At 45.7% G+C, this 25,660-nt stretch overlaps 1 protein-coding gene across 2 annotated transcripts; it reads right to left on the minus strand.

The window, feature by feature from the left end:
* Nucleotides 1-364: 364 nt before the first annotated feature.
* On the minus strand, nt 365-8,797 carry LOC120656010. 2 transcript variants are annotated; one of them, XM_039933999.1, is made up of 19 exons: nt 8,688-8,797; nt 7,419-7,500; nt 6,590-6,784; nt 5,699-6,429; nt 5,473-5,613; nt 5,030-5,161; nt 4,534-4,948; nt 4,111-4,274; nt 3,825-4,026; nt 3,525-3,710; nt 3,280-3,438; nt 2,998-3,189; nt 2,682-2,909; nt 1,716-2,089; nt 1,393-1,567; nt 1,171-1,275; nt 948-1,079; nt 550-847; nt 365-456 (listed from the first exon to the last, which is right to left on the minus strand). In XM_039933999.1, exons 9-15 carry the CDS (start codon nt 3,945-3,947, stop codon nt 1,498-1,500), a joined length of 1,332 nt encoding a protein of 443 aa, XP_039789933.1. In that variant the 5' UTR covers nt 3,948-4,026; nt 4,111-4,274; nt 4,534-4,948; nt 5,030-5,161; nt 5,473-5,613; nt 5,699-6,429; nt 6,590-6,784; nt 7,419-7,500; nt 8,688-8,797; the 3' UTR covers nt 365-456; nt 550-847; nt 948-1,079; nt 1,171-1,275; nt 1,393-1,497. The 2 variants fall into 2 exon arrangements, with proteins under 2 accessions (XP_039789933.1, XP_039789932.1); XM_039933998.1 differs by having other exon boundaries at nt 6,590-7,500.
* Between the last annotated feature and the right edge of the window lie 16,863 nt (nt 8,798-25,660).

Here is a 25,660-nt window from a genome sequence, read left to right on the forward strand (position 1 = left end):
ATGAACTTTACTGTATGAGAAATATATATTGAGTTGTCTTAAATCTTTTATGCCACTGAAACATATATTGTTCATGAAAAACATGTATCGACAACCACAAAAAACATTAGCACATAAAAAAAGGGAATTAAGGACACAGTGTATATAGATAATGAGATTAAGATCCATACCACAATATTCAGTACCAAAGACATGTGAAATGAAAAAAAAATCAGTAGCAAAAGGAGAAAGGAAAAGGTTATACATTCGAACATAACAAAACAGTTCTGCATTTAGAAAACAAATTCAACAGTTGGGTACACTAGTCTTGACAGCCAGCAGGCCAAGCACCACTACACTAATCCACCAGCCCCCCCCCCCCCCCCCCCGCCCACATTGTACCCCAAAACATCATCCGCATTCTTAGAACTGCAAAGAACTAGATGGTTGGAATCCAGGTCTTCGCTTCAACTCCAGCTGTATATGTTCAAAAGAATAAAAAAATACTATTACAATAAAATAAATTTCAAAATAGAAAAACAAACAAAAAATTTGAAAAAGTGAGCTGACCATTGCTTTATGATTGCTAACCATATCCTTCGCATGGCTATTGCAGTTGTGGTGGCTAAATACCATACTATTCATGTATTGCACCCTGATATCTGGGATATTACTTGATGAAAAATTTTGTAATATGTCGATGCGTGGGTCCCACAACTCCAGAAACTTCATCACAAAAACTCCATCATCATACTTTGAAAAAAAACTTCATATCATACTTCGGGACAGGTGCGTAGTGGATGACAAACTCATGAAAACTCCAATCTACACCAATGAATTCATCCCAGGCTCTCACAAAATTTGGTATCTAGATGGATATGAAAATCAATAAAGAGAAGAAAATCAGATGAGAATTAATAAAAGGGAGCACGAAACTTGCATGCAATTTTTTTTTTAAAAAGACTCACAATAGTGCTTCTAACATTCTGTTGGTACAGTTCATCTTCACGGAAGAATGAGTCGAGGAAGATAAAGTAACCATCATGTAGAGTGACAATGAACAAGAACCAGTGGTCGTCATGTAGAATTGGGAAGAAAAGCTACATGCAGGATAGGAAAAAAGGAGATTGTTAAGAAAATTCCAAAAGGGAAATATCATATTCAAGAGAGATGTACAGATGTGCTGCTTACGTAATCTGATGCTATGAACTTGAAACATCCATTTGCAAGTGTGAAGCATCTCCGACAAGTGTCATGTAAGAAAGTCTGGTTCCATTCATGGTTCATAAGATAATCCTGGCCAAAATGCCGCATAAAACAAAACCCAAAAAAAAACAAAAGGAAAAAAAGGAAAATAAGAATTATAGTAGAATTAAATAGAAAATATTGGGAATTACAAGGATATGCACTTACACCAACTGTGGAGAAGAAGAAATAACGGCGAGAATCTTTAGGGTGCTTATCCTTGAACATCTTCCGGCAAAACGCATTGATGACAAACTTATCAACAGATACTTTTTAAGAACGCCTCAATGTTGCTAGCTGCTGATAACTAACACGAACATTGTCATAATTGATTACTTCAGTGCTGCAAAAGATAGAAAGAAAATTAGAGACAACACTATTCAAACAAGACAGAGATAGAAAGAAAATTAGAGACAATACTATTCAAACAAGATAGAGAAAAAGAAATCAACAACATAAAGAATTTTGTGATGGAGTAACAATATAGTAACCTTGCATACTCTCGGTGAGACCCATAAAAAAGGATGCATTCATAGGCTAGTAAGTCTTGAGGTGAAACAATGAATCTTGTATTGCACTTATTGGTTTGAAAGTTTCTGTAATAAGAATTGGGTTGTATTATACGTCGGGGGCGCCTTGGCTGCTTTCCTGCTGAAGAACTACCAAGATTGAATCCAATCATTTCACATTTTTTGAAACATGAGATCCCTGGATCATTGTTTATATCATCAACCTCTTTGGTAACTTTGCTGCAAGAAGCATTGTAGATATCGTCAACTTCTTTGGCCATTGTGCCGCAGGAAGCATTGAAATTCTTGAATCTAGTAATTTGAACTTCAGGGGTTGCAGGTGATTCTTGGGGGCTCTGCACAAGCAAAAAAATTTAAGAAAAAAATAAATAGAAACAATAAATTTCAATGTTGGGTAGCATCTGGTACTTGGGGGATGGGGTTCCATACAAACATTTATTTTTTTATGAAAAATCAAATGTCAACACATGAACATCTAAAAAATTGACATATTTAAAAGAGCTGAAAATCTATCAATTTTAGTTAAAAAAGGTTATACATCACTTGTGTAGAAAAAATAAACCCAAAAATCCACTAAGATAAGTTTTACTGCCAACAAAAATCCACTAAGATAAGTTTTACCACCAACAAAACCTGCAACTACTATGTGTTGCATAGAGTGATAGAGAAAGACACACATAAGCATTGAGAAATATGGATAACATTGTTACAAAAATAGTTAGCAGATCCTAGCTTGTACTACACAAATTCAGGTACACAACTTCAACTAAGGGCGAAATGTATATTCTAGGCAGAGCTAATATCAAAAAATCAACTAGTGAAACTATGAAAAATATGGGGGTTATGAGATCTGATATGACCACAACCATTTAGAAGTATAACAAGATATATTTTAAGTAGCATTAAAAGAAAAAGGAACAAACATACTAGTAATATAAGACGGCCTTGAATTTCAACAGCTGCCAGTGGAATTGCTTCGCGTGACGAGTCATAATTTGCGTCTGGTGTTCTATCGAAAACAGGGCTATCCTGATGATGATCAGCATTGATGCCGTCACCTGGTGGCTCATCGGCAATACTTGGGGTGTGTGCGAGCTTACAATGGCTTGTGCTGTGGGTGGGAGCTGGAATTTCAGAGTTTGGCACAGTGTGCTCCTGCATAACAAAAAATATAAAAAATTAGAAAGAATACGTAAACTTGAAAAAGAAAAGAGTGAAAAAAGGAAAAGGAAAAATTCTAAACCTCATCATGATATGGCACACATGTGGGATCATCATAGATTGTATTCCCATCGCAAGGTAAGCCAGCAGCTCTACGTTTGCGTGGATCGTCAATGAAATTATCATTGTCATCAAATTCTTCAAGCAGACGGAAGGATGGAGCAGGAGCGTCCATCATACTGATAGTTTTTGAAGATCTAGAACCCGAGCTAACCTGTATGCAAAAAAGGAGGCGTGTCAAAAACAGAAAAAGTTTTAAAAAGGATGCTAGAAAAATACAATTTAAAATAGCACAACTACTTACAGAAGGAGGATATAAGTTCCTTGATTTGTGACTGGATATATCTGAACCTAGCATATGACTGAAGCTAGTGCTCATCTCTGGACAATCTAGTGTTGCTGGTGCATCAGTGTGATCACCTTGAGCTTCCTTATCATGTAATTCCCCAGGAGCGACAGGAGCCTGACCCCAGAAAGAGAAATTAGTACAGAAAACAAATTAGTTGCAAAAAAGGAATATACATTGGTGTTAATGCCTCTAATACATACATTTGGAACTGCATCTGAAAGTTGTTGCAGAACTTTTTGAAGGGCTTCATCTGGACTGTTGCTGAAAAAATTGAACCTGTGATGCAATTCATCATCACGAACAGGCTGTGCTTCAATATTGGTGTCAGGTAGGGGCTGCTTCCCATGTTTGGCCAATCGATCCTTCAAACCCTTGTTTACAATCCGCTGGTCAAAAAAATAGAAAAAGACACAGAAGGTTAGGAAAAAAATCAACGCAGAATTACTTGTGAGGTGTGTGTATTATGTGTGTAAAACTTTAAAAGTTGAGAATAAATATACCTTTAAAGCATCAAGTCTCTGTTCGTTATGATCAGAAGGCCCATCAGGCGGTAATGAAGACAACAACTTTGAAGATGGTTGTTGCGAAGGAAAGTACCCACAGAAAAATAACATCATCAGCATCAGCAAGAGAATTACCCTCCAAAATTTTGTCTGGTTGTGTGCGCGAACGTGAAGCCAAACGCTTTTTCCTCAAGATAGACTGCAGCAAAAAAAAGCTGATGAAAACCAAAACTAAAGGCTGATCATTTTTCAGATCAAAAAAAAGAAAAAAAAAGAATAGTACCTCCGGATTATGGACAAATGTAGGTTGATCTGGAGTTGCTGCATGTGGCGAAAATGATGTACGACGAGACCGTGTCCGTTCAGCAACACTAGAACTGCCACATTCATTGTTCGCACTTGCAGGAGATATGGATAATCTCCTTCTCTTTGATTGAGAACCAACACCTATCCACATAATCACAAACCCCGATATAGTTGAACTGTAATTTTTAATTAACACTAGTATATGAAAAAGTTATAATAACAATTTTGAGAAGTTTCAGGATTCTATACCAAAAAAATTCATCTTGATAGGCAAAAAAAAAGCTTAAAAAGTTATTATAAACTATAATTCTATAATGGTAGAATATTATTTCTGTTGCTACTGTTACCCTAAACAAATTAAGGGATTACAAAAAAAAACAACAATAGAAACATCGTGTACCTCGGGACGAGTCCAACTGATCTGGTGTGCAATAGAAACTCCCTGAAACTTTCACAGTTTCTGTGATGCTCTCTGGGGCAGAGCTACAGTCACCACTGCTTGGAGTGATAATGACAGTATTGCTGCTACAATCATCATGTGCGGCTGAAGCCTCCCCATTACCTTCAACATCAACATGAGCGCCACCATCAGCGGGTAGGTCTTCTCCTGCAGGTAGATTGCCATCCATATTGCATCTAGTATCCTTCTGATCGTTTGGAATGTCATCGTTGCTCGTGCTCGCTATCTTATCACGTTGAGCTCGCTGGTGAAAATAATTGATGACATCAATAATGATATTTTGAGCAGTTTGTGGAGCTGAATCAATGTTCCCTGCTACATACTTCGTGTATAGTTCAGTGACATCATTCAGCGTCTGCAAGAAAAAAAAAGGCTTCGTGTGTGAGCTAAAAAAATATAAGAACTGTTGAAAAACTAAAAAAAATGTAAAAAATACCTCAGGAGACATATTCCCATGAATAGTTTCAACGAGTGTCTTCTTGAAAGTCGCACCATCAATAACACAAGTTGGAGATGGCGTTCTACCCCCAGTTTGTTTGTAATAACAAGTTGACTTGAAAGGTAATACCTGCACATAAATAATATTAAACTAAAACACCATCTCTGTACTAATCTATAAACTGAACATAAAATTTTGTTTGTAATAACAAGTTGACTTTGAAAGGTAATACTAGCACATAAATAATACTAAACTAAAACACCATCTCCGTATGAATCTATTAACTGAACAGAAAAATCTATAACTGAACAGAAAATAACACCAACTCTGTACGAATCTATAAACTGAAGAGAAAATAACACCAAATCTGTGCTAGTATATAAACTGAAGAGAAAATAACACCGTAATTAAAACAAAAAATAACATAGCTTTGATCATACATTGCATTTTCCATATGTGTGTCCTTGTACGCAATCAAACTTGGACATATCTTTGATCATGTCCCCCTTCCAAACAGAAATACGAGGGAGCGTTGGTGGTACTTGTTGCTAGCCAGTATTGAGAAAATCAAGATACACAACCTGCACATATAAAAACAGAAAAATTTACACAGTGATAAAGAATTTATACAAGAACAATGAAGATGGCATGACACATTGAACTTACACAAAGGATAAACAAACATCCTCCCATAGTAGTGGTAGCTTGTTCATCTTTCTTGAGCCCATGATACTTCTCGATTTGCTTGAACAACCAATAATGAACAAACTTGCTCTAGTCCCACTCTTCGGCTTTCTTAACATCAACCAGTGGTTTGAGGTACTCGGTGCTAGGGCGAACATTTGAGTTCGGGCATAGGAAGGCAACTAGTGCAACTACGAGAAAATTGCGGACAAGGTCGTCATCGGAAATACCATCTTTCAGAATATTTTGACCGCAAACCTTCAAGGATGGCAGACTGGACATGTTCATTGACATTAAGAAAGCAAGCTTTCCATGTTCTGCACGTGCTTTTGAGATTGTCTTCCCCCAAGCGGGATGCCAAGCACATCATGGACAGTTTGTGGGGTTATGGGGATGGACTTATTCTTCAATACAATGTCCCAGCTGCTTTCACGGACATGATCAGCCACCCAACGAGCAAATGCGAGGGGTACTGCACACTTATCAAATAGCAGCAAAGATCCAAAACCATAAGACTCAATGACATCGCGCCTTTGTTTGTTCAGAGAGCCAAGAACCTCTGAAAAATAGGATATATTTTGCTTTGTGACAGCCTTCAAAGCAACACCACGACTATTACCATTGCTTGTATTTCGAGCAGCATGAGAAACTTTGGAGCTACTACCAACACAACCAGATGCTTCAGAAATAAAGTGCCTGAATGAAGTGCACACCTAATGCAGGACAGAAAGAGAGAGAGAGAGAGAGAGAGAGAGAGAGAGAGAGAGAGAGAGAGAGAGAGAGAGAGAGAGAGAAATTACAATATAGAACAAGGAACCAAAACTGATATCATGAAAGAGAGGGCATTTTTGAATCTAAAAAAAGATAACTTACTGATTTCTTTAGCATATTAAAAAGTGCATCATCATCAAGTGAACTCAAATGGACAAAACCAGAACTATGACTGTGTGCATTGTCATTTGGAGCTCCCTCATAATTTTCATCATCAGTATCTCTCTCAGATGAGTCTAAATACTCATGATCATCTTGGACATCATCATAGAAATTACCACGTGCAGGTTGACTCATCTAGCAAAAGAAGCAGCAAGAAAAGGTAGTACAAACATACACCAATCTATATTAGTTTGGGGACACAAACATCAACATACTGTGATTCAAACCATTATGATGCAGAATGCATGCATAGTCATAAAAAAATAATTTGCTACAACAGACATGATGTTGAAAAATAATTTTCTTGAATGTCAAAACATAAATATGACACATCCTGGAATAGTATAAATTTAGTTCTTCTAACTGACTAATTCTATGCACCTAACTGTGTGAAATTATGATTAAGCTCTAGGTGATCCACAAAGACACATACACAAAACTAGGGAGGGAGGGAGAGTTCAGTAATCTAGCAAAAAAAAATAGCACTACTCCCTAACCAGTCAAAAACTTCTACAAGTTTTAATTTTTTAATCATATACAAAAGCGTCTTGGCAAATCAAATATAATATAAAGATATTATTTTCAAGAATCAACAGTTCAACACCCCTTAGAACAAACATATTAACTCTAGGATGATCACGCTAGTTCATGATATGCTCATACACCAGCAACACTAGGTCATAGTGCACAAAATAAAAAACTTATTCAATCATGGCTTACCTGTACAAGAAAAGGAATATAAACAGTTCTACAAAAAGTATTACATTACCGTTGTAAAGCAAATCAAAATATTACTGTCTCAGATATGGAGCTTTCAAAGCTGAAAAAGAAGCAAAAGAAGAACTTTCCCCCTGATCAAAACAAAAAGAGTCATACAGTTAGCATGTATAACAGTAAAAAAAGAACAGACAAGAATGGTAACCCACTAAAAAAATTGACAAATGGTTTAATATGATAAGGCAAAAAACAAGGTCTACTAAAACACTAGACGATGGTAACCCACCAAACCAATGGGCTGAAATCAAAATAACCCAACTTTAGTAACCCCCTACTGGATATCAATCACAACCTACCTAAAAACAATCGCGTTTATTAGTACCAATAAAAATGTGTACACAGACAGAAACATATAATAGACAATAAAAATCATGTGTGATTACGAAAGTCAGAACCACCAAGCAAACCGTATCAAAGTGAGTGGGTTGGAGGAAAATGGTGAGCCAACACAGATAGAACCTGACATCAACAATAAAATGAGCCATAATATTTTATTCTTTTAGTACCTATAAGTACCTAGATTACCATTTATCTATGACTTCAAATACTCTGAGTTCACGATCTGTAGCCTGTACTCCATATGAACAACCAAAAGATGGGAAAAGGTAGTTTTTCGGTGCTAGAAATGTATCTGACTTCTGCAAAAAATGGAGCAAGTAAAAATGAACCAAAAACCCTAACACCTATATAGTAGATCCGCACACAACAGCCAACTTAAAAACTGTAATTGTGTGCCAAAACAAAGGGATTGACCACACCTGGTCTCACCACCAAAAAGTAAACAATCCCAACCCCCTCCCTTACACACGTTCACAAAACAACATCCCCTACCAAGCATGCTGGTGTCTCAATCCGTGGCTAACAGTTCCTGCATCTTGCCTGGCTAACGCCAGCTCCAGACACCCCCATCCGCGGCGGACCCGTGGCAGCGTGCTCGCCTGAGCTCTCACCGCCCGACACACCAAGCTCCGGGTCGGCGCTTGCCCTCAGTGCGTGCAGCCACAATCCCTTCCCCCAATCCCGAAACAGAAACATGAAAATCCATCTCAAAGAGGTGGTCGTGTTAAGAAATCTAGACAAGCATGTGCTGATCCCCTCACCCCAGCCCTCTCATGCACAGTGCGTTCCTTGTGCCCCTCCAAATCCCTCCCCCTCCATCCATGAAATGGAGTATAAATCAAACACACGCACAAATCATGGGGGATCTAGGTGGAAACCCTAACAAAATCGCAGAGGGCACGCTCGCGGATGAGAAACTTACAGTCGAGGATGCCACTGCCTCCTCCTCGCACTAGTTGCTGTCGCCGATGGGGGCTCCGGCGATCTGGGCACAGAATCACGCAGGCGCCTGCCCAGGAACCATGGCCGCCCCTTAGCTTCCTTCTATCAGATGCAAGAGTGGGTGGGGGGTCTGAGTGTCTGACTGAGAAGTCGAAAGGGTAGGGTGGGTGGGGGAAATGATGAGAACGTTGCAGCCCGGATAATTAATACGGCATCCTTCACGGGTCTCACCTAGCACAAATTTGAACCCGCTAACAAAGTAACAGACACGAGGTAGCCTTGGGTGCGGGCCCGGAAACAAAATAACACAGGATCCAGGATCAACGTCCGCTTCATATCGTACGAGCCGCGTCATCGATTGACGAATAACAAAATTTCAATCGGCTAACGATGAGTAAATCTATAATCATTTTATATGATTTTAAGTCTTTTCATTTTACATTTAAGGCATTAAAGCTTCTAATCCCAAAGAAATATTTTTTCTCACTTCAAATTTATTGCGCCCGCTATTTCATGCCTCATGCCTTATAGCTTATGATTCACTTTTATCTGCAGATGTGCATAGCACATGAAGAAATAGAGGAGTTAATGCTGATTGATGATGCTTTCTGCAAAGATGAAGCTGCAGAGATTAAGTCGGTGGAGAGAGATGTTTTCTTCAAAGCCAGCAATGCTACAGAGAAGGAATTGATTAAGGATGAGCCTTTCTGCAAAGCAAAGACAAGCACAACCAGTATAGCTATGGCAGTTGCAACGACTGGCCACTCTCTGCAGCTACACCATGGTGTTGTCAGCTTCGGTGGTGTAAATCTTATTCAAGAGGACATCAACAGTTTCCACGGCACAAACTGGCTCACCGATAACGCGATTGGATTTATTCTGGCCACCATCTCTTCTAATTATCCTCATGATAAGCTGGTGGTCGTACCTCCAAGTGAGTCTCAGCAACCCTGATTCCTCCGCCAAGCAGGTACACATCCTTGGCCTTGATGCTTGCTCAATTGCTGTTATCCCTGTGAATAGTGAACAATTCAACCCGAGTGGAGGGAGTGGACATTGGAGCTTGCTTGTCCTTGATAACACCTGCTGAGGCACCCCTCGTGTCGTGCACCTTGACAGTATGAGATTATTCAACATTAGAGTTGCAAGACAAGTTGCCGAGGTGTCAGGGAAGCATCTTCCAGCAATTGCTGACATGCCTGTCGAAAACCCGAAGACTCCAAAGCAAAGAAATTCAAATGATTGCGGATTGTATGTGATTGGCGCTGTAGAGGTTATATGCAATAGGTGGTTCAGCCGAACTGTTGATGTGCTTAGCAACAGTGATTGGGAGAGTTTGGTAAGAAAGAAGCTTGCAAACCCCGATAAGGTGGGGAAGATGCGAGAAAAGTGTGCTCAGATTGTTGCTGCCTATGTTAATAAGGTCAAGTAGTTTCCTGGTAGAGCTCCTATATCAAATACTGCCTTATCACTGCTTGTAAACTTTTGTATGGAGATTTGGCTGCTAACATTTTGCTCAGCTGTTCCTAGTTTTGCCTACTATTTTGATACCATGTAGTATTTATGTGACATTGCTTGTAATGACTTCTGATGTGGAGTTTAGTGAAATGCAGACTGATTTGATTTGAAGAGGATGCACCGTCTAGTTTCTGTTTGTTCTACATGCATGTTTTCCTAGGACTAGTATGCGACTTCTCCAAGGGCTTGGCAAATATTTCTATCAAGAAGCTATTTCCTCCGGTTTCTTAAGAAATTAAACCATGGCCACAAGAGCACCAAAACTGTTGGTCCAATTACAATGGTTCTTTGCTTTGCTCTGGTTAAAATTTGATGACATTCAAATCCAAAGTAGGGAAAGTGATCGAAATGATTATCCGACTTACTCCCTGTGATGCTGCAGCCACCGCCGCCGTGGCCAGCGTATTGACAACGGCATGTTCATACCGGGCTGTTGCAGTCAGCCGGGGAAGCAGGTGCGTCATGGTCATGGGGCCTGCGGTGGCTCAAGAGGGCTGGGAAGCGGCCTGCCAGCGGCCCGCCAAACTGTCATCGCCGTCCCACACATCGAACCAGCTGGATGTCGTGCAGCAGTCTCCCAAGTTCTGAGCGCTACAGGTTCAAAAAAAAAAGTTCTGAGCGCTACCAGTGGCGGCCTTGCAGCTGGCCTCCATGGTGATGGTGGCCACTCGCGATACACGCACGCCGCCCACGACTACTTGGTAGGAGTACAACCGTGAAAGCGGTGAATTAGTCTCGTTTAGTTTGTCCGTGTAAATTTTTTAAAAGAATTTTTTCATATTTGAAATATTAAATATAGATTAATTATAAAACTAATTACAAAACTCGTGTGTAGAATATGATACGAATCTAATGAGTCTAATTAATTTGTCATTAGCTCATGATTACTGTAGCATTTTAGTGTATAGTCATGGTCTAATTAGGCTCGTTAGATTTGTCTCGTAATTTACAAGCAAATTATATAATTATTTTTTTATTTCGTCTAGATTTAATATTTCATGCATGTAAGATTTCCGTTCGATGTGATAGTTTTGAAAATTTGAATTTTGCAACTAAACAAGGATTTAGTTTCAGCAGCAAGTAGGTGCTCTGCACTTTCAACTCCCGAATTCCGGACCCTCCACAGATCCTTGTCTGCACATGCTCCAAAAATCCACTAAAGGTATATAACTTTTTACAATTATAACAGATGGCGCCTCTTTAGATAGCATCTTTAGAAATAACGCTATATTTTAAACAGCAAAGAGAGAAAATTGATACATCTTTACCACAATTGCTGGTGTGGCACACCACCTCCTCCCTCCACGATGGATCCGCTGTGTGAAATGACCACTGATGCCCCTTCGCCCCCTTTCTTCTTTCTTGGGATTCTTTCTTCCGTTCGCCGCACCGCGTCGGCGCTCTCCGCCATGGTCACCTCCTCCACGAGCGCCCTGCGGGAGCGCACGTCCGCCATGGCCTTCACCTGGTCCCTGCACCGCACCGGTGGTCCGCTATGGCCACCACCTGGTCCCCTGCCCCGCGCCGACGCACGTCCGCCATGGCCTCCACCACCTGGTCCCCTGCCCCACGCCGGCACCCTCGCCCTGTGGCAACGCACGTCCTCCTCCTCCGCAGCCTGTCGCCGCCGCCGCGCCCTCTAGGCCCAGCCCCAGCCCCCGCCCCCGCCTCTGCGAACGCCGATATACCTGCGGACGCTGATGTGATGGAGCAGCACTCTAGGCCATGGAACACTATGCACCCGACCGGGCTCACAGGCGGGGGCGCCGCCACGCGCGGGTTCCTTCTAGAGTCCGAGGAGGACGTCAAGGATGAGAACGAGACGCGGGTCCGAAGCGGGGAACACGATGGAGGCGGCGGGCGATGCGTGTGGTTGCCGGAGTCGACGAGGACGCCGATGTGGACGACAAGAGGTAGAGGAGGTCGCGCGGGCCCGACCTCCAGGCACGGCGGAGGGGAGCACGGGGCAGATGTGGGCACGGGCCGGTGCAAAGGCACGAGCTTCCCGCCGGAGAAGAGCTCGTCGATGGTCGAGAGCGTCGCCGCCGCCGCGAGCACGACGTGGAACTCAAACTCATTGCTGTCGGCCTTAGCCACCGCCGACGGGGCTGCAGGGCAGTGGAATGTGAAGGGATCCAGCCAGGGCGAGGTCACTACTGCAACAGCCATTGCCGGGGCGGTGGGTTTAGATGGCCAAATGGGCGGCCCGGCATGGCCCGGCACAGGCCCGCTGAGGCAGCTTGGCCCATTTAGGCACGATTAAGAAAACAGGCCATGCCGTGCTTGCCCATGGGCCGAGATGCTGGCCCAGGCACGGCACAAAAAGTGCCTTGAGCGTGCCGTGCCGGCCCGTTTGGCCCAACAGCCCATTCGTGCCGTGGCCCGCCGCCGCCGTTCGCCGTCTGCCGGAGCTCATGCCGCCGCCGTCTTCCTCCCGCCTGAGCTCGCGCGGCTGCCGTCCCCCTCCTGCCCGAGCTCGCGCCGCTGCCGTCCATCTCCCTCCCGCCTGAGCTGCCGCCGTCGCCGTCCCCCTCCTGCCCAGCTCGCCGTCGAATGATGATCAAATGTACTCGTGGAGAAACAAATTAAAAATCAACGAGGCACCAATCAAGCAGTAAGAACGATGCATGTACTACTAGTGTGTGCCTCTATATATCTATCTATATATACTAGATTCATACTCGTGCGTTGCTACGAGTTTAGATCATGATCCATTAAAATGATAACGAATTAATACTCAACAACATATACAGTAAACATATAAAAAGAGAAATAAATAGCATGTAGCAAATACATTAACTGGGGTCTGGGGCACTCTTTGTCATTCATAGAGAAAGCATTTTAATAAGAAGTTCAAATACTACCAGTATTTTATCTCTCATACTTAAAATTTTTATACTCCTTCCATGCTTCACCCCTTCAGCCTCGATGAGCTTCTTGACCTCTTCAGTAGCTTGGAGCGATCCGTTAGTCCAGATCTCCCAGCTTGATCACACACCTGCACCATTGTTAGTGCACAAATAGTTCACTCGTGGTTGAGGATTCGCTAGTGGATCCTGTAGTCTAATCTCGTGCTTATGATGGCCAAATCTAAGCACTGAAAAACGAACATAGAGTCAAGCGAGGAAAAGGATGAAAGCTGCTAGCTTTTTGAATGACCGAACGTGTACTCACTACTCATCGGTCAATCAACAGTTGATCGAAATATATAGACAACAGATACTCCTAAGATACCTTTGTCGCAAACTGTGGCCGGGAACAAAACGTGTCGGATTCATTCATACGAAATAAGAAAACTTAACAAAACCTGATGAGCAAACTTAATAAATAAGCATCTAGTACAATACGCCTCACCAACAGATATGTGTAGTGGATATTGCATTACTGCTAGAGTCCAATGTGAATACAGCCTGTACACTCCTAACTTAAAAAATACGGCCTCACCACACCAACAGCCTACAGCCTAGACTACCATGATGTAATATCAGAAGATATAAGCAAAAAGTGAAGCCAATATCAGAGCAAAAAATCTCTTGCGGAACAGGGACTACTCAAGGAGGACAACAGTGTTCATGATCATGAACTATATGTTGTCATTTACAAAATAGAGGTTCACCGGAGGTCTATATGCAAAAAAAAAATGCCATTCTAACTTGGCCAAGCCTATGGTGCCGAACACAATCAGGAATACCTATATGCCAGAATCCGGATAAACATCCAAACCTATACTATCTTCGAAAGTTGTTTTTCAAACATCTCTTTTGAATCATAAGAACTAAGCAAAGTGTGACTTTAGTTCAACAAATAAATGATAATCTGAAAGGCCATCTGAGGAATGTTGAGTACTCTATCCTGCTTGTGATGAGTGAATTATCAACCGTGCGGTGTGATCGTGTGATTGGTCTTTGGATTGCAGGTACACTGGCGTCAAGTGTCGACGGGGAGCTGCCGTGGAGGTGCTGTGGCCGATGGACCGTGCGGTGGACGGCGGTGAAGGGCAGCCGGGACCGGAGCTCGGACTGGGCGACAGCTGTGGCGTCCACTCCTGGATCGAGGGCGCAAGCGGCGACGGAAGGCGGGTTTCTTGGTTTGCGCCACAAAACCAAGGAGGCGGACGGCGGTTGAAGACGCCAAGTCGTGGAGGCACGGGCGTCGGTCTCGGGACTGACGAAGGCGACGGGCGTCGACGGCGTCTAGGGCCTCGCTGCGGGCGAGGAGGTGACGGGCGTCGGGCGGCGTCTAGGGCTGTCAGAAGGCCGAGGCGGGAACGGCGTCTAGGGCCACGGCGCGGAGGCAGGAATCTTCCCGCGCGTGAGGTTTTGGCGGTTTTCTCAAAACCGGTCATCTACCCGGGTATCGCGGACCCTCCAAAACCGCGGACTGGATCTTCATCAAGACGGCGGCATCGCGGAGTAGACTTCGTTTCGAAGAAAGAACATCGGCCGTCAGATGAGATCATTATACAGGGGGTGCTGCAGGCCAACCGGTCTGACCGGTCCCTGGCACCGGTCTGACCGGTCTAACCAACCGGTCTGACCGGTCCAGCGTACCGGTCTGACCGGTCCCGCGGGTATAAATACCCCTTCACTTGTGTTAGGTTAATTGCGGCTTTTGTAACTCGTTCGTGGACTCTCTGTTTCTCCAGGCCGCCGCCCCTGTGTTTCTCTTCCCCTGTTCCTCTCGTTTGAGTTGTTTTTGTCCATGGATTGTTGAAACCTTGTAAGGGATTTGATTGGGAAAGGAGGCCCTATCCTCCTCGTGCCCTCAGGGCTTTTGAATCTGCTGAGTTCACTTGTATGTGCTGATCATCTCGTCCTCCCTTCCTCCTTTGCGTTTTGGTTTCAATTCTTCTCTTTTGGTGCGATTCTTGGTTGGAGGAAAACTATCCTTGTTTCCGTGGTTTAATGAACTCTTTGCAATGATTCTCATGCATCTAGCCTAGTGCTACACTCCCTGGAATCATGAGTTCTCACGGATTGTCGATTTCATGTTCTTGAGAAAACCCCAATCCTCCTCGATTCTCCCTCGATTTCTCACGATCTGTTGATCCTTCGGGAGAGATCTTTTGGGGATATGTTCATGGGGTAGTTATGACGCTTTCCTCCAAGTTTGATGAGATTTGGACTTCGTTTGCTCAAGATTTGCGATTTGGAGCTTTTGTTCGCGGGCTGTCTGGGAGCAACCGGTCTGACCGGTCTGTGAAACCGGTCTGACCGGTCGGTATTTTCAAATCCCAGCCCAACCGGTCTGACCGGTCCGGGCAAGCGGTCAGACCGGTCTGACTCAGTAGAGCCACAGTTTGAGAAGTTTTCTTGTTTTGCTTCCGCTTTGCGACTCGGGTCTTTTGCTTCGAGATAGCTTGTTCATAGCTATTCTCGCTGATCTAGGTTCGAGGGTTTGCGGTGGTTTTGGGATATAGGCCGACGGTTTGAATTTCAGAAGAAATTTTGATCGGCTCCCATTCACCCCCCCCCTCTGGTCGCCGTCTTCGGTCCCACAATTGGTATCAGAGCTTGGTTGAGGTTTTCAATACCTTAACCGGTTCGAAAACCACTCGGCGACCATGGCGAGTCTTGGTAAGATCCCGGTGTTTTCCGGCGAGGACTATGCCTACTGGAAGGTTCGCATGAGAGCCTTCCTGCAGAGCATGGGAGCCGAGGTCTGGGAGATTACCAAGAACCAGCTTTACGAGGTGGAGGCTGTTCAGACCACGCCTCTTCTGGTGACCCAGCACGAGGCTAACGCCAAGGCCGTCAATGCCTTGTTCGCTGGCGTTTCTCGTGCGGAGTTCTCATGCGTCCAGGGTTTTCTGGAAGCCCACAAGATTTGGACGTGCCTTGAGAACTACCACGAGGGTACACCTCAGGTGAAGGCCAGACTATTCGAGACTCACCGGCGTGAGTACGAGAACTTCACAGAGGAGCCGGGTGAGAGCATTGACCTGATGTTCAGTCGTTTTCAGTCGATTGTGAACAAGGTCAATGCGAACAGATCTGCTGGTGCCCTTGAGTACACAGAGCACGAGAAGACCCTCAAGTTGTTTTACGCACTTGATCGCTCTGTGTGGGATCTCAAGGTGAACACGATCATTGAGTCTGCAGGCTATGAAACTCTGACCGTGAACGAGCTTTTCAGCAAGCTCAAGGCCACGGAGGTGGATAACCAGACACGAGCCAAGCTCAATGGTGCCCCTCCTTCCAAGAGCGTCGCTCTTGTGACTGGCCCAGGTGGATCGAGCTCTAACGCTAACTCTGCTCTTGGCTTTTCTCTTGCTTCTTTGCCTTCTGTTTCAGATGAGCAGCTGGAGACGCTGGGCGACGACGACTTGTGCCTTCTCATCAGCAAGTTCCAGCGCGTCTACCACAACAGGCAGAGGAAGAAGAACCCCGGGTGCTACAACTGCGGCGATCTGAACCACTTCATCGCCGATTGCCCCAAGAAGTCCGGCGGTGGCCAGAACAACTCCTTCGACTACTACCGCCACCGCGATCGCGACGAGGGAGGCTCCAACAAGGAGCGTCGGCGCCACAAGCACCGCAGTCGTGACCGGGGAGGACGCTTCGACAAGGAGTCGCTCAAGAAGCGCTTCCAGTACAAGGCCAAGAAGCGGGAGAAGGCCTTCCTGGCGCAGCTCAGCGACCTCGACAAGAGCTCCGACACCGACCGCTCTTCTTCACCGACCTCCGACGACGACGACAAGAAGAAGAAGAAGTGGGACAAGGAAGCCACCGGCTTCATCGGCATTTGCTTGGCGGCCGGTCGGCGCAAGAGCTTCTGCACCATGGCGGGCGAAGCTGATGGTGCTCGTGCGTCTTCAGGTGGACACGCTACACCGACGCACTCCGGCTCTTCTCCTGGATCCGAGAGCGATTCAGAGGTAAACTCCACGATCGACCTGCTTGATACAGAGGTTAGGGAGTTGTACGCCGCTCTCGACAACCAGAAGAGGCTGCTTAAGGAAGCAGCTAGAGAGCGTAGAAAGCTTAGGGCTGAGCTGGCTTGTGCTAGGGAGAAGTCTAGTGAGGATGAGTGCACTGGCTGCATATCTCACATGAATGATCTTGTTGCTCTCCGTGCCAAGCATGATGAGAACGTCGCGAACCTAGATGTTGCTAAGATTTCGCTTTCTGACGTGTCTCACGAGCTAGACAAGGCCAAGCATGAGCTTGAACTTGTCAAGGACGCTCCCATTGTTAGTGATGTGCTTGAATGCGATGAGTGTCCTATTTTCAAGTCTGATCTAGCTTCTTTGCAGTCCAAGTTTGCTACTGTTGTTTGTGAACTAGAGGAGCTTAGATCTAGGCCTGTTTTGCTTGGCGCTTGTAAGCTTTGTCCCACGCTTAGGTCGGAGCTAAAGGAGAAGAACGCTTTGATCAAGTCTTTTGGAAAGACTAAGGTCTTAGAGTCTAGCCCACCTATTGACTGCTCTGTTTGCCCTGGTTTGATTGCTGATTTAGATAGTCTTGCGGTAGAGAAAGCCAACTTAGAGAATGAGAATACCTATCTTAGGGCGATTCTGAGTTGGGTCTCTAGCAGTGAGCCGCAGTTGGGCATGATGATTAAGTAGTTCAAGCGTGGTGATGGCTTTGGGGTCGGTTACACGTACACGAAGTCAGACTTTGACAGGTTGTACGGTAAGATTGGCAAGGCTACTGGAAACACTGCTAGCACGAGCACGCAGCCTTCGCTTGTTGACCCCGCGGATGGTGTGCTTAAAGAACCACCAAAAGCACCTCCGCAGAAGCAGGTTTGGGTTCCAAAGCCCAATGAGCTGAGGAACTCCCTCGACACGCTCCCTGCTGCCACAGCCCAGGTTGCCCAGAAGAAGAGGGCTGCTCCTCCCCGTCCGCAGGCTAGACCTCCACCTCCCAAGCGTGAGGTGAGGTACCACTGCGAGTTCTGTGATAGGGAAGGTCACTTGGAGGAGTTTTGCTTCAGGAGGAAGCGGGCTGTGAGGAGAGAGCAGGAGAGACAGAACGCGGACATGTACTCTGCTCGGGTGCATGGTCTTTCTCGGCGTGGTGATAGGCGAGATGCTAGGACGCGCCGTGTAGGTGAAGGTCAGGGAGACAGTGGTGGTTACCGTGCTCCAGCAGGTGGTCGCTTTGCCGGCAGTGCTCCTGGTCGTTTTCAGTACGGCTATGGATCACGAGACCGAGGCTTTGGAGGAGGTTTTGAGGCTCCACGCTTTCCTCGCGGTGGTGTTCGTCAGTCACGCGGTAGACGGGATGGGGGATACGCTTTGTCTGATTTTGCTAACCCTTCTGTAGAGCAAATGGCTCGACACTGGTTTGCTTCTCACTTTGCTAACCCCAGTGTTGAGACATTTGCTCACCCTTTGTCTCACTACTGATGTGCAGGTCGGAGGCTTGGAGAACAGGTGGATCATGGACTCCGGTTGTTCGCGCCACATGACCGGAAATGACAAATGGTTCTATAGCCTCACCCCGATGTGCTCAAAGGAGTACATTGTGTTCGGGGATAATGGAAGAGGAAAGGTACGTGGACTTGGCGCTGTTCGGGTTTCTGATCGCTTTACCCTGAGAGAGGTTGCTTTGGTTTCGAATCTTGGTTTTAATTTGCTCTCTGTCTCGCAACTTCTTGATGAGGGGTTTGAGGTTCGCTTTAAGGAGGGTTGTTCGCGTGTTTTGAATTCCAGGGGAGATTTGGTTTGCCGGATTACACCTCGCGATCGAGTTTTCTTGGTTGACTTCTCTGGAACTCCTTTTGGCCCTTCTCATTGCTTGATGGCTGGTCCTTCTTCTGATTTATGGAAGTGGCATAGGAGACTAGGACATTTGAGCTTCGATTTGTTGTCGAGACTGAGCTCACTTGGCCTGATCCGAGGATTGCCCAAATTGAAGTTTGAGAAGAACCTTGTTTGCCATCCTTGTCGTCACGGTAAGATGATTGCCGCTTCACATCCGCCTGTTAATCAGGTGATGACCTCTCACCCTGGAGAGTTGCTACACATGGACATTGTCGGTCCTTCCAGGGTGATGTCTGTTGGTGGGAAGTGGTATGTGCTTGTGATTGTGGACGACTTTTCTCGCTATTCTTGGGTCTTTTTCATGAGAACCAAGGATGAGGCTTTCGAGTTTGTTCGAGACTTGATCTTGAGGTTGAAAAACGAGCTACCCCAGGCCATGCGAGCGATCCGCTCTGACAATGGCACAGAATTCAAAAACGCTCGTTTTGACGCCTTTTGCAGTGATCAAGGGCTTGAACATCAGTATTCTTCTCCCTACACTCCACAGCAGAATGGAGTTGTAGAGCGGAAGAATCGGACGCTGGTGGAGATGGTAAGGATGATGCTCGATGAGCATAGGACTCCTCGCAAATACTGGGCTGAGGCGGTTAACACCGCTTGTTATGTGCCCAACCGCATTTTCTTGCGTGCTTTCATGCACAGGACTTCTTATGAGTTGTGGTTTGGACGCCAGCCCCGTGTTGACCATCTCAGAGTTTTCGGTTGCCGGTGCTTTGTGCTGAAAGATGGAAATCTTGATAAGTTTGAGTCTCGCTCGTCTGACGGTGTTTTTCTCGGTTATGCTTCTCACTCTAGAGCGTACCGTGTGCTGATTATTGATACTAACATCGTCAGAGAGACTTGTGAAGTCACTTTCGACGAGACTGCACCGTGCAATTCTTCTGTCTTTGAAGTTGCAGGAGATGATGAGCTCGGCACCTCCATCTTTGAAGATGAGGAGGAAGAAGCTGCAGATGGCGAGGCTGAGGCTACCACGCGTGCTGTGGACCCAGCTATCTCTGCTACGAGCTCGGACGATGAAGACGGCCCCGATCCGACTACGTCTACTTCACGGGGGTTGTTCGAGGAGGTGACTCAGGCTACAACAGCTGATTCTGAGGAGGCACCAGCTTTGGTTGAGGAGTAGGCGACTTCGACACGGGAAGCACCGCGACACATTCAGCGTCGCCATCCACCTCAACATATGCTAGGTGATCTCAACGAGCGAGTCACCAGGTCCAAGGTAACAAGTATCGCTGGCTTTGCTCATTCAGCGTTTGTTGCATCTTTTGAGCCCAAAGATATTGGACACGCTCTTTCTGATTCTAATTGGGTCAATGCCATGCATGAGGAACTCGAAAATTTTGAAAGAAACCAAGTTTGGGTTTTGGTCGAGCCTCCACCTGCTTGTAATCCCATCGGAACGAAGTGGGTTTTCAAAAACAAGCAGGGTGAGGATGGTTTGGTTGTTCGAAACAAGGCTCGTCTTGTTGCCCAGGGATTTTGCCAAAAAGAGGGTATTGATTTTGAGGAAACCTTTGCTCCTGTTGCTCGTTTGGAGGCTATTCGAATCTTTCTTGCATTTGCTGCTTCCAAGGGTTTTAAGGTTTTCCAAATGGATGTTAAATCTGCCTTCTTGAATGGTTTTATCGAAGAAGAGGTTTATGTAAAGCAACCCCCTGGCTTCGAAAATCCCAAGTTTCCAAACCGTGTTTATAAACTTCAGAAAGCTCTTTACGGTTTGAAACAGGCACCTAGAGCTTGGTATGATAGATTGAAAACCTTTTTGCTGGCTCAGGGCTTTAAAATGGGATGTGTTGATAAAACTTTGTTCCTCATGCGATCTGGCACTGATTTTCTTTTAGTTCAGATATACGTGGATGATATTATCTTTGGTGGCTCTTCTCACGCTCTTGTGTACAAGTTTTCTGAGCAGATGTCCAGGGAGTTCGAGATGAGCATGATGGGTGAGCTGCAGTTCTTTCTCGGGCTGCAGATCAAGCAGACTCCTCAGGGCACTTTTGTCCATCAAGCCAAGTACACTAGAGACTTGCTGCGGAAGTTCGACATGAGCGACTTGTCTCCTCAGCCGACTCCGATCAGTACATCTACGGCGCTTGATGAGGACTTGGACGGCGAGGCGGTGGACCAGAAGGAGTACAGGAGCATGATCGGCTCGCTCCTGTACCTGACGGCGACGCGACCGGACATCCAGTTCGGCGTCTACCTTTGTGCGCGCTACCAGGCTTCTCCGCGCACCTCCCACATGCAGGTGGTGAAACGCATCTTCAGGTATCTGAAATTCACCCCTGAGTTTGGTCTTTGGTATTCTGCGGATTCATCTCTGGTTTTGGTGGGCTTTTCTGATGCCGATTTCGGTGGGTGTCGGTTGGATCGCAAGTCGACATCCGGCACTTGTCAATTTCTCGGTACATCTTTGGTGTCTTGGTCCTCTCGCAAGCAGGCTAGCGTAACGCTTTCTTCCACAGAAGCTGAGTATGTTGCCGCTGCTAGCTGCTGCTCCCAGATACTTTGGATGAAACAAACCTTGCAGGATTATGGCTTGAGTTTCGGTAGGGTTCCCATCTTTGTAGACAACATGTCAGCCATTAGCATTGCAAAGAACCCTGTCCTACACTCCAGAACCAAGCACATAGACATCCGATTCCATTTCCTGCGAGACAACCATGAGAGAGGACACATAGACTTGATCCATGTCCCTTCTGAGAGGCAAACTGCAGATATCCTCACCAAACCGCTAGAGCAGGACACCTTTGCTCGCTTGCGAGGGGAGCTTGGGGTTTGTTACCCATTTTGATCGCTGACTTTTGTTTTGGTTAGCTTGGTAGGTCTTTGTTTTGCTTCTCTTTGTTTTCTAGGTTTGGTAGTTGCATTGTGCATATGCATTGTACATGTTTGCATCTTGCATTGTCTCACTTGCACTAGCATTCTTGAATACATTGCTATGATCTTCTAGTGCCTGCTAGTTTGAGTTGATAAACTTGATCATGTATAGCTTGCTCCATTGTGTATATGACATCATCTGAGTTAAGCTATTTTGATTTGAAAATCTGAAAACATGATCACCCTGTCTTGGCTACTAGCATGTTAGGGCGTGTTGATATGCTTTGCTATTTTATTCATGCTAGTGTGGCTTTTAGTTCAGCAATTCATACTTGAAATGATCTAAATCTAATAAAATTGCTTGAACGGTTCTGGTAATGGATGGAAAAGATCCAGGTGGGATTGCTTGTCGCACTGATCGAACTTTCGGGATGGCTCACTTTGCACTTGTGAGAACCCGGGCAAGGCTGTGCATGACTGAAACGAGTGCTTTAAGCTTCTGATTGTCTTTTGGCATAGGCTTGGCCTCGTTGCTAAGTAAAGCATGACAAGCTTTCAACCCCTGGCATTAAGAATTGATTGAGATAAATTTGATTGAAAAATGAATGTTTGCAACTTGTTTTGGCTGAGTTTGGCTCACCTGTATGAGTTTGAGTAGCACTGCTTTCCATTCCCTACTTGTTAGTGCTGGATTATGGGTGATGCTTTTATTTCTCCTAAACTGAACTTGCCTAGCTCTAGACTGATTTGATATACCCTTTTGAGCTAGATTCAGGTCCTGTTTATGGATGCACACGTGCTTGAGACTAGATGTTGCTCGTATCTTTGTATCCCTGAATGCTTTCACTTACACCTCCTGCATTGCATTCATTGCATAGCATCTATTCAGGGGGAGTTTCAGCTTCAGGGGGAGTTTTAAGGTCTTTTTAGACTTGATGTGTGCATGTGCCAACAAGGGGGAGAATTTTGAGAGAAGTGATCGAACAAAGGGGGAGACTTGTTTGATTTTTAAAAAACTTGTTGTGCACAGGACTTTGTGAGTGCATCATTTTGGGAGAGTTGCACTTGTGAGAGGGAAAAATTTTGCTTGGGGAGTTTCTGCTTTGGTTTTGGCTCTTGGTTTCCTTATTTTCCCTCTGCTTCTTGCATGACTGCGTCGAGCGTTATCTCTGTCTTTGAGGAGTCATGTTTTGGCTTTTGATCGATTGCGTCGAGCCGTTACCCTTGTCTTAGGGGATCGATCTGTGCTTGAGTAAGTGACTGTTCTTGCCTTTCTGAGCTTTTTGTCACTTGCTTGAGTTCTTCGCTTTCTTGCTTCTATTTTTATCACTTCTCTGGTTTCAGGTGGTGTGTTGACAATGCACTCATCAAGGGGGAGATTGAGGAATGTTGAGTACTCTATCCTGCTTGTGATGAGTGAATTGTCAACCGTGCGGTGTGATCGTGTGCTTGGTCTTTGGATTGCAGGTACACTGGCGTCGAGTGTCGACGGGGAGCTGCCGTGGAGGTGCTGTGGCCGATGGACCGTGCGGTGGACGGCGGTGAAGGGCAGCCGGGACCGGAGCTCGGACTGGGCGGCAGCTGTGGCGTCCACTCCTGGATCGAGGGCGCAAGCGGCGACGGAAGGCGGGTTTCTTGGTTTGCGCCACAAAACCAAGGAGGCGGACGGCGGTTGAAGACGCCAAGTCGTGGAGGCACGGGCGTCGGTCTCGGGACTGACGGAGGCGACGGGCGTCGACGGCGTCTAGGGCCTCGCTGCGGGCGAGGAGGTGACGGGTGTCGGGCGGCGTCTAGGGCTGTCAGAAGGCCGAGGCGGGAACGGCGTCTAGGGCCACGGCGTGGAGGCGGGAATCTTCCCGCGCGTGAGGTTTTGGCGGTTTTCTCAAAACCGGCCATCTACCCGGATTTCGCGGACCCTCCAAAACCGCGGACTGGATCTTCATCAAGACGGCGGCATCGCGGAGAAGACTTCATTTCGAAGAAAGAACCTCGGCCGTCGGATGAGATCGTTGTACAGGGGGTGCTGCAGGCCAACTGGTCTGACCGGTCCCTAGCACTGGTCTGACTGGTCTAACCAACCGGTCTGACCGGTCCCGCGGGTATAAATACCCCTTCACTTGTGTTAGGTTAATTGCGACTTTTGTAACTCGTTCGTGGACTCTCTGTTTCTCCAGGCCGTCGCCCCTGTGTTTCTCTTCCCCTGTTCCTCTCGTTTGAGTTGTTTTTGTCCATGGATTGTTGAAACCTTGTAAGGGATTTGATTGGGAAAGGAGGCCCTATCCTCCTCGTGCCCTCAGGGCTTTTGAATCTGCTGAGTTCACTTGTATGTGCTGATCATCTCGTCCTCCCTTCCTCCTTTGCGTTTTGGTTTCAATTCTTCTCTTTTGGTGCGATTCTTGGTTGGAGGAAAACTATCCTTGTTTCCGTGGTTTAATGAACTCTTTGCAATGATTCTCATGCATCTAGCCTAGTGCTACACTCCCTGGAATCATGAGTTCTCACGGATTGTCGATTTCGTGTTCTTGAGAAAACCCCAATCCTCCTCGATTCTCCCTCGATTTCTCACGATCTGTTGATCCTTCGGGAGAGATCTTTTGGGGATATGTTCATGGGGTAGTTACGACGCTTTCCTCCAAGTTTGATGAGATTTGGACTTCGTTTGCTCAAGATTTGCGATTTGGAGCTTTTGTTCGCGGGCTGTCTGGGAGCAACCGGTCTAACCGGTCTGTGAAACCGGTCTGACCGATCGGTATTTTCAAATCCCAGCCCAACCGGTCTGACCGGTCCGGGCAAGCGGTCAGACCGGTCTGACTCAGGTAGAGCCACAGTTTGAGAAGTTTTCTTGTTTTGCTTCCGCTTTGCGACTCGGGTCTTTTGCTTCGAGATAGCTTGTTCATAGCTATTCTCGCTGATCTAGGTTCGAGGATTTGCGGTGGTTTTGGGATATAGGCCGACGGTTTGAATTTCAGAAGAAATTTTGATCGGCTCCCATTCACCCCCCCTCTGGTCGCCGTCTTCGGTCCCACACCATCACGTTCCGCGAATCAGCGTGAGAATTGCTCATGGCCGTGCCACCCCTCCGAACAGCTCACCAGATCAACAAAGCATCACAACTAAGTACAATTTGGCCAGGATGGATGCTGCAAGTCAGCACCGAGGGAGCAGGCGAGAATCAACCAAGTTCCATTGGTGCCATTGGCTGGATGTCAGTGAGCGCGGTGGGTCTGTTTCTACAACCACCGAGAGCAAGCCACTGAGCTGCAACTAACCAAGATCAAAAGAAACATAAACCAATTATAGAAGCATGGTACAATTGACACGAGGACATATGGTTTTAGATGCAGTCAAATACACATGAATGCCAGTGCTAGCAATATTTTTGTTCTTCATAATGAATTTCTGATTCTAGTTGTGCAAGAGGTTGAAAATAAATCAGCATGAACTTGCACATATGCGTTCTTTAGATTTGTTCATGCGGTATGTTGAACTGGTCATTGTCTTCCTTATTCACTAAATGATGGCGGTTCTCAGTTCTAGAAATAAATTAAAACGTTGACAATGAAGAAGCTTGGCCATAGGAGATGGCTGAATGGGCACATACAGGAGCAGGGCAATGCCAGCATTTAAATGATGGAATGATGTTAACCATTAAAAGGATTTAGACAGGAAACACATTTTCAATGATTAAACCAAATATATTTTAGAAAGCATGTAAAAAGACATCTGCAGCATGCTGTAATATATTTGTGGACATACTCTCATCACAGCATGCATCTGATGGGTCTCTTTTGATGTTCAATGATTTGAAATGCAGCAATTCAAAGCAGATGTCTTATGTTTAG

The sequence above is a fragment of the Panicum virgatum genome, chromosome 1N (genome assembly GCF_016808335.1).
Source record: "Panicum virgatum strain AP13 chromosome 1N, P.virgatum_v5, whole genome shotgun sequence".
Taxonomy (NCBI): domain Eukaryota; kingdom Viridiplantae; phylum Streptophyta; class Magnoliopsida; order Poales; family Poaceae; genus Panicum; species Panicum virgatum.